The sequence below is a fragment of the Syngnathus acus genome, chromosome 11 (assembly GCF_901709675.1).
Source record: "Syngnathus acus chromosome 11, fSynAcu1.2, whole genome shotgun sequence".
In the NCBI taxonomy this organism is placed as follows: Eukaryota; Metazoa; Chordata; class Actinopteri; order Syngnathiformes; family Syngnathidae; genus Syngnathus; species Syngnathus acus.
The window spans coordinates 1,992,012-2,004,084 of NC_051096.1; the positions used below are offsets into that span (position 1 = coordinate 1,992,012).

Genomic DNA, 12,073 nt, shown 5'->3' on the forward strand with positions numbered 1-12,073 from the left:
ACGAGCTATTAAAAACCCAATTTATTCAACATTTCTTTAAATATATACTTGCAAATGTGTTAATAAATTGTAGTGAAAAAATATGGAAAATGGATGAAAGGATTAAAATGACTACAATAAATGAACTTCTGCCCTGAGGGTCCCTGAGGTCCTGGTAGACCACGTGGTGTGAAATCGAGTGGATCGTGTGTGATCAGTGTAAATAATGGTGATAAAACCTTAGATGTACTTCCTGCATCACCTTTATTTAGGAAAATAAACACCATGGTTGTACCCTTATTGTACAAATCTTTATATTCATTTTCTTGTATTTTATATACAAGAAGAGAAGTAGGAATAGGACAGACAAAAAAATGACAAACGATTGAAGGCGACACTTTTTTTTAGGGGGTACTATCAGTGTTTCCCTATGAGGGAAGACTTGTATTAACAAAGGCACAGTCTCCATGGCAACCGATGCTTTTTGTGTCCCAGGAGGCTGAGGGTGGTGGAGGAGGAGTGAGAGGTGGTCTGCGGGTTTTTGAAGGATGGCGTGATGCGAGTCCTCAGACGATTTTGTTCTCCAGCAGAGCGATCCTCTTGGACATATTCTCTAGTGAGACACTCGTTAAGATCAACAACAGCAGCAGTGACATAATAATGAAGGCTACTTTTTTAATGTGGGACCTTTATCACACACAAGTTTTGACAAGATCTGACCTTGTGGAGTTAGTTGACTTTGGCCTCCACACATTGATGAAAAGTAAATTGTTTGGCAATTTAGTGCTCTGTCCAGATTCTAATTTGGTAGCACTAAAGGGCCTAAAATGGCCACTGGGTAGCAAAATGGCTGACATTGTGACTCAACTCTTACGATAAAGGATATTTTTCTTTGTTAGTGCCTGGAGGGCTTCTTCTACTTTCTTCTGGAATTTCACCAGGGAGTCACACTCGCACGGGTCCTCCTCTGTCGGGACAGGGAATTGAAAAACGAGTTGCAATGACGTTATGCGATGCAATGCCGATCTTCCAACCTTGACAGATGTTAATCTGCAGCTTCTTGGCGATCTGCGTCATGGCCTTGAAGTCAGCCGTGTAGAAGTAGTGCTCGCCCTTGGGCTCTGAGGCGATCTCCTTCAGCTCATCCTCCACCCGCGGTTGCCCACGCCCACCGCATACATCTTGAAGCCTGCCGCACGGACAAACATCAACGTTGAAATACACTCAATCTGGACTTGAAGCACCGTTTTGGGGAAAAGAATCATTGTGTTGACTGCCTGGGAATCCATTTTGGAGGAAGGGCTTACCCATCTCCTTGGCCTTCTTGGCGGCGTCGCCGATGTAGTCCTGGCTGCGTCCATCAGTGAAGACGATACCCACCTTGGAGACGCCGGGCCGGGCGCCGTGGCCCACGCTGAAGCTCTTGTCCGTCAGGTAACGCAAGGCCTGGCCGGTCATGGTTCCCCTCTCCATGTAGGCCATCTTTTTCACTGCCTCCTTCAGGTCTTTCTTGTTGTTGTGGCGCCCAAGCGGGAACTCCTGAGGGCGGCAGAGTGACAATGGCATTTTTTTTTTTTTATTACAATGGAAAAAAAAAATCCAATGGGAGTCTTTACCTGCCGGACCAGGCTGGAGTACTGCACCAGGCCGACGTGCGCTTTGCTGTCTGACACGTCCAGCTTGTCCACGATCTGGTTGATCCACTTCTTGACCAGTTCAAAGTTCTCGGGACGCACGCTCTTGGAGCCGTCGATCAGGAAGACCACGTCCGTCGCCGAGTTGCTGCACGCTGCCACACACGCATTCCCGCATCAGTCTCACTCGGGAAGCATTTATTCTGGAGAAGTTCCAGCGTAAAGGAGGGGGGGTGGGGGCGACGTTGTTTTCCAAATGCGCTCACCACTGCAGCTGCGGCCATCATCCATCAGGGTAAAACCTTCTTTGCAGGCGCACTTGTAGGAGCCGGGTGAGCTGATGCATACCTGGTGGCAGTCGTGGTCCCCGGTGGCGCACAGGTCCGACACTGTGTGTGTTTGCGTGTGCCGTTGGTACGCACACACCCAAGCGCACAGAAGGGTATGTTAGGAGAGAAAAATAACGTCTATGTCAGTCGCTGGGCTTTTAATGATCCACTGTGAGCTTTGTTTGCATGCAGTGAATCCTTAAAACGGGAAAGGAAGTCAACAACTACACAACTCTTGACATACAGCAACATGGAGTGGGGGCGGGGCTCATGAGGGAAGGGGAAAGGTAACGTATGAAGCAGCTAAGTGTAGAACTATGTCGGTAGCAGGGCCAATAAATAATCGCAATGATTCTATGGAGCAATATTGGAGGAGAAAAAGCAAGTGCATGATTTTTTTCCAAACCTTTCAGCCCTACTACCGACTGTACCTACCTGGTAGCTAAGCTTCCTTCCTTTGCGGCTACCGACCTGCTTCTGTTTCTTCTTACCACAGAAAGCCTCCTGGAACTTCTTGGTGAGCTTCTCGATGACGCTGTAGCTCTCCACGTAGTCCACGTGCTCGTCCAGCGGCTCACTGGCCATCTGCTTCAGCGTGCTCATATCCACGCGGCCCACGCCGATGGCGAAGATCTCGATGCCGGCGTCGCGTGCGCGCTGGGCCACGTCTTTCACGTTGTCCTGGGGGCGGCCGTCCGTCACGATGATGGCCACCTGCGGGAACGGCCACCGAGGTCATTTGGGGAGACGGCCACACTGAGGGCGACAAGGTGTTTGCGTGTGCGCAACCTTGCTGATGTCAGGGGACTTGGCGCGAGCACCCTCGTTCTCGCTGAAGGCCACGTTGAGGGCAAACTGGATGGCCAGGCCCGTCATGGTGCCCGTGGACAGTGGCTCCACTTTGGTCACCGCTTTGATCAGCGCCGCCTTGGTGCGGTGCGTCTTCAGTGACACCTGAAGCACATCCGGGCCATGTTAGAGATTTCTTTTTTCAAAATGAACCCTCAAGGTGTAGCGCGCCTACGTGCCTCGTTCTTGACACGGCTGGCGTAGTTGACCACGCCCACTCGGGTGGCGTTGGGCCCCACGTCCAGGCCCTCGATGACCTTGGCCAGGAAGACTTTGACCTGTTCGAACTCAGAGGGGCGCACGCTGCGGCTGCTGTCCACGATGAACACCAGGTCGGTGGGGCGCGTCTTGCAAAGCCCCGCCGCTGCAAGACATCAGGAAAAGTACATCATGAATGCAAAAAGGTTGGGCGTAAAAAAGAATAAATAATAATAACTATAATGGCTGGACAGAGGTCATAAAAAACAAGGTCGGCAGTGTCAGGCCGCAGTTGTAAGAAGTTGTTCTTAATTGTTTGCCTTGGTAAATAAAGGTTAAATAAAAACAAATCATACATTTAAAAAAAGCAATAACTACAATAATGTAAACGCAAATTAATACAAATAATTCCAAATTATAATATGAATCAAATGACATCTTTTTTTGGGGGGGGACGATGCGGCAACAATAAAAATTGAAATTAAATAAATCAGAAAATAAGAACCAAATGCTAAACGGTAATGTCAATCGATTTGACAGGCAAGCGAATCCTCAGTTGAACCATCACCGATCTCCCTTCTGGCCCTTCACCTCTGTCCCTCCCTTTCTCCCTCCCTTCCTCCAACGTGGAGGCCACAAACGCGACCTTAGGCCACACAGTTGCACAAGACCGGAGGAGTCGTAGATTTGCACTCCATCGCATGCATGCGGCACAAACATGCACCCATTTCAACTCAAGAAACAAAGATTTCTTTTCTTGTCAATATGAAATTTAAAAAAAACTCTTTTGCACAACTCACAATTTGTCCTCTTATCTTGACACAAAATGAGCTCCATCCATCACAGCTAACATTACTCACCCATGGCGGCGGCCGTGCGGAGGTCCACGGTGGCCTGCGCGCCCGTCAGCGCCAGCATGAGCGCCAGGAGTAGCGGCGGCGTCATGGCGGCAAGCGAAGGCAACAGGACGTTTGAGTCAAGACAGACGGACGGACGTACACACCCGGGGAGTTCCTCGCCACAGTCAGAGTGAGACTCAGGGACTCAGAGCTGCAGGTTATCAATGCAAGTGCTTCACGCGTACTCAGCCTCCCGCCCCTGCGCACACACACGCACACACACACACACACACACACACACAAAACACACACACACACCCTCTTTTAGTTAGCCATGTTTGTGCCTGACAGAGGGAAATACCTGCCCTGGGAGGACCTAAAATGGTGGTCAGGGAAAGGCAAACACACCTAGGATGGACAGGTATGGTGTGTGTGTGTGTCAGGGGATACAGGGGCAGCTGGAGTAAGGGTGCTCGGATGGAGCCAAATAAACACCAACATGAATTCCTCTTTTCTCCCAAAACACATTCAAAGGAAGTGGCGGGGGATCGACGCACACACAGAGCACTTACTGTGGACGTGTAGGAGCATGCGTGTATGTGTTTAAAAGGTTCCAGTGGTGCTTTGACTTACAAATTGAAATTGTTCTGTGAACACTTGCAAATTAAGTTTAATTTCAAAAGTCTTAAAAGGACTTTTACGTGGCATGGCATCCCCCAGGGGTCTTTCCTTTGCCCACTTGTTTTTCTCTTTTTACTGCAAAAGCAAAGAAAAAAGACACCAATATTTATTAATAATATTAACATTCATTAAAAAAATTGGACTTCATTATTGTAACGTGACTGTTTTCTTTCATTATTGACTTACAAATGAAATTCCATTTGGATAATAATGACATTTTCTTCATACAACGCATGAAAAAAACAGAATAGTTTTACAGCATTCCGACTTTTCTTTTCTCATGCTATTGTGCCTACTGTACGTAGGCTTAATTGGACATTATGCTCCATGCTGAATTATTCTCTTACATCGTGACTTTTGTTATGTACTGTTTTGAATCGTAATTTTGTCACTTTTAAGAACTGCGCCAAAGGGATTGTGGGGAAATCAGCTAATGTTAGCAAATGCAATGTTACGCAAACTAGCATTTTAAAGGTAAGAACAACTTGGGTTGTTTCATCGATGGAATTATACAATATTGACAGTTAGCACAATTTGTTTTGTACCTCATAAACTTAAGTCAATTCCACTAAGCGTGTTTAGGAAGTCTTGTGCTGGCAAAAACACATGGAGGAAAAAAAAACTCCAAGTACGTACTAACCTCCTAAAACGTGTTTAGAGCAAAGTTGCGACGTCGTCCCAGCGCTGCGGTGGCGGCCGGGTGGCCTCCGCCGGGAACCCCGAAGACGTAAACACAAGAAGAAGAAAAACATACTTTCATCAATACATTCACATATACAGTACTAGACACACACATCAATTGGGGCGCACATACACTGAAACAGAGGGCCCTCTTTTTACCACCAACGTCCCACCCCACCCTGCCGGCCGAGCACGCATTCCTCGAGCCTCCCTTTACACATTCGCACAAGCGCGCACGTACACGCACACACACAAGCCGCAATTCAGGATGCAAAACGGAGGAGGGAGACTCAAGAGTAAGTGGTCCAACATTTTTCCTATTCAAGTGAACATACGGCAAAATAAACCTTAGGGTACATGCATATAGACGTGCGTGTGTGCGTTAAATGTGTGTGTGCGTGCGTGTGTGTGTGTACGAGACCAGGATGCAGTAACCCTTGAGCTCGGTTCCTGGAAAACGTGTCATCTCAGGGAGACACAACACATATGTTTCCCTACCAATGTATACATCAATACACATATTCACACACATCCAGTGCGGCGGTTATGTAACACGCGCACACACACGAGGATCCATCCAACGAGTCTTGAAATGAATCAAACTTTGGATTAACCGTACCTTGAGAGACCCTTTGAGAAATTTGGAAAAGGATTTACTTGAAACTTTTGATTTCCCTTTGCATCATTTTCAGTGAATCTTTCAAAAACCAAGGATTACTGATTTCAAGTTTGTTTTGTTGGAGTAATTGCTAAATAGGTCCGTCAATTGCAGTGGCTATCATCTATTGTTAAAAAAAAGTTTTAAACCTGGTATTAAATATATATTTATCAAAGTAAGAAGTGCTGATTTCAAAAGTCTCTTTTAACACGGATGGGGTCTAGCTTTGAACCCACTTACCGAAAAGAGGAAAACCCCAAAATATTATTAGATAATATTCCTGTAAGTCACCATTTTATGGCTGTACATTTCAACAGAGAACATCAAACATAACAAGCGGTGCGCTGCCAGCAACCAGAAAGCAAACTGTATTACTGGCTCACGGAATTATTTTTATTTTTCAAAAATACCCGCTATAATCTGCACTCTGTGTTTCCTTGCATAGATGCGCATCTGTTCTGGCTTTAATTGCCACCTTCCGCCACTGCGTCTAGTTGTTGTATCTTTGGAACGCAAACCGTAGGAACTGCCAGCTTTGTTCCATGCTGGACAACTGCTGTGTGTGTGTTTGTATGCGCGTGCGTGCGTGGTGATGCTGCAAAGATCTGGCCACAAACAGAAACATTGAAACAAGTTTGCCTTTCTTTCAAATCTCTGTCAATGTTGATTTAGCAGGATTGGGGTAGAATCCAGCATCCCGTGCACACGCACACACATATTTTACTCAAGCCCTCTACCTGTATTCTATACTCTCTCTGTTCACAGCAGAGGAAGTAGAGGGAAATGGAGGAGGGCCTGCCTCCTGGCCGAGGCTCCGTGCATCGAGTATTGGGGAGGCTTTGTGAGCGTACTAAAGGCAGCGGTAGGCAAAGTATGGCCCACCTATCACATAAAGCCCCATTCGTTCGTTAATCCGGCCCACCGAGCTTTAACCTTTAATATTCACAACAGTTATTCATTGTAATCATCACAGTATTATTTCTTTATAATTTATAGGCTGCAATGACGACATTATGACTCCAAATAATAGAGCATAATTACAATATTGTGTTATTTTTACTTTCTAATGCTTTAAAAAGCAAATGTCGACTATGGTTTGCCAGACAGCTGTACCGGTGGTCAAGCACGATTCACAGCGGAAAGAAACAGCGCCCTCTAGCGGAGACAAATGATGCTTTTGAGGAAACTCCCGCTGGGCCCATCAAACCAGGTCTCAATCGAAACAACTCTCAAGAAACACATTTATTGCAAGCTTGCAAGCTTGCAGCTCAAACAAACACAAATATATTATTACACAAACAGACTCAAAAGTGAATGGGGGACAACTCTGGCTGGAAGTGGCTGTGAATTACTCGCAGGCTGTCGTACTCAATCTTGACAGAAGAAGGCGCCAGAGGGCTGTGAAGGGAGCCAGGGCTGGCCTGCGAGGGGAGCAGAGGTGCCACCGCCGCCGCCCCCCTCGTTGCCATCGCGCCCTCGGCCCTGAGGCGGGACGGCTGCAGGGTGGACACGGGCGGCAGGGCAGTGGTGCCGCCCCGCGTGTACGGACGCGAGAAGCATGGCGGCACGCCGCTGGAGGAGGACGACGGCGGCACCTGGAGGTCCCGAGCGGCAGCAAATCCGGACGCATAATTGGGAGCGATCTGGCGAACGCTAGGCTGGGCGTACATATTAGCCCAAGGGTACGACTGGTAGGACGTCATGCCACCTGCACGCAAACACGGAAAATGCTGAGGTTGACTTTTGCCCCCCAAAATTCTGTTCCTTTTATGCCTGCGTTCAGAAATCTGTGAATAATGAACATCCACAAAAGAGTTTTGCAGTTACACAGCGATGCCACAAGATGATGACAAAGCGCTTCAGATGATCATAAAGCAGCAACAGCACCCATCTAGCATGCACAAAACTGCACTTTTCAGAGTTCCTAAAAACAAGAAAAGGAACTTGTGCCTCGGCGAACGGCATTGAGGATAAACCAAATGAAACTCACAGTGGCCGGTGGGCTGGAGCAGGATCGGTCCGCCGCCCTGCGACTGCACGTAGTTGGCGCTTGCCGCGCTGCCAAATGTGAAGTAGGAAGTGGCCATGGTGTCAGTGTTGGGGGTGAGGTAGGGGGAAGGGGTGAGGAAGGCCATTTGGGTGGGCAGGGACGCAGAGGTCGTATGTCCGGGCGGGTACGAGGTCTGCAGCTGGAAGGGCAGCTGAGCGCTACTTTGATGGCTCGGTGCAAGATAGTCGGCCAAGTTCAACAGACAACTGAAAACAACGCACAGCAAATTCTAATGTTCTACCTTTGTGCTTAGTAAGGTGTCCAGTACGTGCAGGTGGGTGCATGCCTGTGTGTGTGCGTGCATTGCGCTGACCTGCTGTCTGTCTGCAGAGGGTGGCCCAAGGCGGCTCCGTCGTCCACAAAGAGAGGCGGCCGTGGCGGTGGGGGGGTTTCCAGGTTGAAGTTGGCGGCGAGGTGGGGGAGGGGGAGGCTAGCTCGCCTCAGGGGGGGAGGGCTGTGCATGGAGCAGGGGCGCAAGTCGGGCTGCACTCTCATTTTGGACTGACCTTGGAGATGAAACAACAGAGCCATGAAAGCCGTTGGCGGCTGGTTAGCACACCTCCGCCATCATTTATATGCATCAGTGGCAGCAAACATTAGTGGACAGCCCCAAAGCAAAACTGGGAGTGGCTTGGGTTAATCTACCTGGACTGGTCGCCAGCAGCTGGCTGAAGGAGGGCCCGCTGTTTGTGGAGAAAGTCGGCGCCGTCGTCTCCAGCGTTGGCATCGTGGCGCCGACGGAGAACACAGGCGCAGACTGCACCTCGCTGAAAAGCGGGCGAGGGATCATCTGTCTGAGCGTGGTCTCAGTCGAGGGAAAGGTCAGGCCGGGCCTGCTCACCTGCTGGCGGTGGTTGCCATGTTGGGCACGGCAAGGAGGTGGGCAGGGCTCCAACTGGCCCTGCCGTGTTGCCCTTCCACTTGATTGGACTGCAAGCGTTCTGCTTTGCGCCATTTGGCTCGGCGGTTCTGGAACCAAACCTGACACAAAAGCATGGGAGAGAACCAACATACAGAAAATTAAATTTGATTTCTTTTTACTTGTCACGAGAAGACTTACGGGACTGGACGTGAAAAGGACGGAAAAAGTCGGAACCAGACAGGACAGGCCCAGACATGATCACTAGAGACATGTGCACGACTGGAAGGACAAGAGTGGCAGGCAAGAGAGGAATGGAAAAGACTTGGACTGGACGCGATCAGATGAGACAAGAAGCAATTGCTCCGACCCTACGGGCTCGCAATGATTCTACGGACGCTTGGAACACAGCAAGGGAGGGGCGAGCAGGCACACCATAATCCTCTGAGGTGTGACGCCGACCGATGCGGCGATACCATTCCTCTTTTCCGCGTCGGGGTAGTGGTCCTCCTGGAAGAAGGCCTCCAAGTGCTTCAACTGACCTGCACACACGCGCATCAGCAAGCGTCAGACGACACCCACCAATGGCCAATCAGGAAGGAACAATGCGGCTCTCACTGCTGCTGTAAAGCGTCCTTGTCTTCTTCTTTGGCGGCGGTGGTGGTGGTGGTGGTGGCGGCGGCGGCGGAACCGGGCAGCCTTCCACGCTCTCCATCCCGCGAAGCTCTGGGAAGTAGGGAGCCCGGCCTTGAACCCGAGCGGCGTAGCGGAAGGAGCGTCGGGTGGCGCACACCTGCGTGATCTGATACAAATAGACAAGGGAATCAAAATGTTCTGCCCGATTCCTCTAAAGATTTTGAGTGGGTGTACCCTTGACAAGCGTGCCTATCAAATTTCATGTTACTGACTCAATCTGGATTTTTGGACTCCTGTACTTTAAGCTGGGCTAAATTGGAATACGTCTTAACGGCGGCTCACCTCAAGTGGCTCCAGGCCGTCCTGGGCCGCAGTTTGTGGTAAAGAGGGGGCAGGTGGCCTCTTAGTTGCGGCGGGTCGGACGAGGACTTGGTTCTTAGACAACTGCACCACTGGTCCGGCTTCGTCCAGAGCCGACCCGCCGCAGCCGAGGTAGAGAGGCTTGGTCAGGTCACAGGTCGGCCCGAGTCCAACGGGGGGTTCTGTCAGAGTCGAGTTCCCCGCTTGGGCTTTGTCCTCCACCGCGTCCTCCTGTCCTTTTCCGTTCTTCATTGGGGTGGAAGTGGTCTTGTGCTCAGGACTCTCGTGGTCTGCCTGAGTGACTTTTTTGCCATCCTGGTCTTCCTGCGGCGCTCCTTGACTAGCTTCCTCTTTCTCCTCCCCATCTTGTTCATCCCTGGCTTTTTCTTCTCTTTCCTGGCTTGTTTTTATCCTCTCCTGACAACCTTTAGTTTGCAGCTCCTTGCAGAGGACACTCTGACAGCCTGGAAGAAACATGTGAGGCGGGAAGCACCTCCAGCCCACCCAGCATCATCACCAAAAATCTTGCTTGAGTTCTCAAAATATACAGTAATCCCTCGCAAAACCACAGTTCATTTATCGCGGCTTCAGTACATTGTGGATTTTTTCCACCCAAAAATTAATAAAGATCAGAAATTAATAAATTAAAAATAAAAGTTATAAATTGAGGAATTATGGCACAAAACTTGCCCGCACACCAGCAGAAGGCAGGGAGTGCCCACACAATTGCAGTATGTATATTTGTACCTTGTTATTGGTACCTTGCTGTTAGCTGCTGCCTATTGCTGATTTTACTTTAATTTACACTGCACTGTAACTCCCTTCCTGTTTTATTCCTGATCTTTAATGTTTTTTTTAACTGTGCCTTGATGCTTTTAACTCTTTTTCTTTGATGCCTGTTCATGTTTTGTGTGAAGCACTTTGGATTGCCTTATTGCTGAAAAGTGCTACACAAATAAACTTGCCTTGCCTTAGAAAAAAAGTTCTAAAAACATACGTATTGTATCTTGTTATAAAAAACTGTTATAATAAGAGTTCTAAAAACATATTTACAGTATGTACAATTGTACCTTGTTATAAAAACGTTAATAAGGGTTCTAAAAACATTTACAGTATGTACACTTTAGCTACATTTACATATGACACCCCCACACACATACACCCCCACACACAATCATATATTATTTATAATTAATTTCTGTATGTTATTCATACATTAATATAGTATTTACATGTTTGAAACTATTAATGTTCTAATGATAACATATGCACTTATATGGATTAATATACATTTCTTGATACACAAAAATGTATGTATGTTAAAAATGAGAGGGTGACACTACACGGTTTTTCACATATCGTGAGTGGTCTTGGAACCAATTATCCGCGATAAACGAGGGATTACTGTATAATTAACAGTGGAGCAAAGCAGTTGTATTAAGTAACGAGAACTTTTCATGGACTTTATGTTGACAAAAAGTTGATTAAATGATTCTAAATATATCAGACGGAAAGCAATTCAAGTAACGGGAGGGACTTCATTATTGAGTTCATTGAGTGTCCCAGGTGTCCAGCCCACTGTTAATTATTAGCTCGGCCGGCTAACTAGCACAAAGTGCTCCCCTTCGACTCGAAATACGAGGTCGCTGAGGTTAATTAGACACTTTTGGCATATTCAAGACGTCTATCCCGGGGCCCTAGACTCGAGCCTGGCCATGATAGCAATCGTAAACTTTAACTTTGCTGGATTTGGACTTTCTAATCGCTAAATGAAATTGAACACTTTACTTTTTTCACGCACACGCATGGTTTTCCTTTGTTTTTTAGACTTCCTCTGAGAAACTGCGGGTGTCTGAGCAGATGCAGAACTACACAACTTTTGGTTGAAACTCTGAGACAACTCGCGTTTAACGTCACATCAGCAGAAAGAGTGCAGCCATTTGGGAATTCGAAGCCAATTGGAGTTTGAAGAAGTTTTTCCATTGAGCACAGCTCAAGTGTTCATTAGCTATTTGTGAGCTGCAGCCGTTGTAAAATGACTTCTAAATCAATTTCTATTGTATTGTATTTAAGAGGTGTTGCAAGTCATAAATGGTCCAATGAAAAGACTCTTCGAAAAAAGAAACGGCAAGCTCGTCAATTCACAAGCACTGTAGCTAGCTGAAAACGCAGATATGTGCAATTAAAATCGGTTTTACCAAAAGGTTGACTTAAGTCTTCATCCATTGTCTTCACCGAGGAACTTAAGGGCCGCTGTTAACGAGGCGAGTCGCAAGCAAACTAGATTAATTGGCTTCTTTATTGGTAATGTAGGGAGGGG

General features: G+C 47.8%; 2 protein-coding genes across 2 annotated transcripts; both read right to left on the bottom strand.

Annotated features, from left to right (window-relative positions):
- Positions 1–224: 224 nt before the first annotated feature.
- matn1 (matrilin 1) lies at positions 225–4,061 on the bottom strand. Its single transcript, XM_037264014.1, is given in 11 exon segments — positions 225–595; positions 866–946; positions 1,014–1,134; positions 1,137–1,168; positions 1,287–1,518; positions 1,596–1,768; positions 1,880–2,002; positions 2,434–2,656; positions 2,732–2,896; positions 2,971–3,155; positions 3,850–4,061. Coding segments are annotated over 11 exon segments (1,470 nt in total). The 5' UTR covers positions 3,935–4,061; the 3' UTR covers positions 225–545.
- A 3,091-nt stretch (positions 4,062–7,152) lies between these two features.
- On the bottom strand, positions 7,153–10,230 carry LOC119130804 (homeobox protein NOBOX-like). Its single transcript, XM_037264737.1, has 9 exons — positions 9,736–10,230; positions 9,376–9,559; positions 9,152–9,299; positions 8,959–8,962; positions 8,740–8,879; positions 8,544–8,665; positions 8,212–8,404; positions 7,839–8,104; positions 7,153–7,556 (listed from the first exon to the last, which is right to left on the bottom strand). The coding sequence occupies exons 1-9, from the start codon at positions 10,228–10,230 to the stop codon at positions 7,153–7,155; spliced, it is 1,956 nt and encodes a 651-aa protein (XP_037120632.1).
- Positions 10,231–12,073: the final 1,843 nt, after the last annotated feature.

Coding starts and splice junctions, on each gene's coding strand:
- LOC119130804 (XM_037264737.1), bottom strand. CDS start 10,230: ATGTTTCTTCCAGGCTGTCAGAGTGTCCTCTGCAAGGAGCTGCAAACT. Junction 9,300..9,375: donor AAGGACGCTTTACAGCAGCA/GTGAGAGCCGCA, acceptor GCGTGTGTGCAG/GTCAGTTGAAGCACTTGGAG. Junction 8,666..8,739: donor ATGGCAACCACCGCCAGCAG/GTGAGCAGGCCC, acceptor CCCGCTTTTCAG/CGAGGTGCAGTCTGCGCCTG.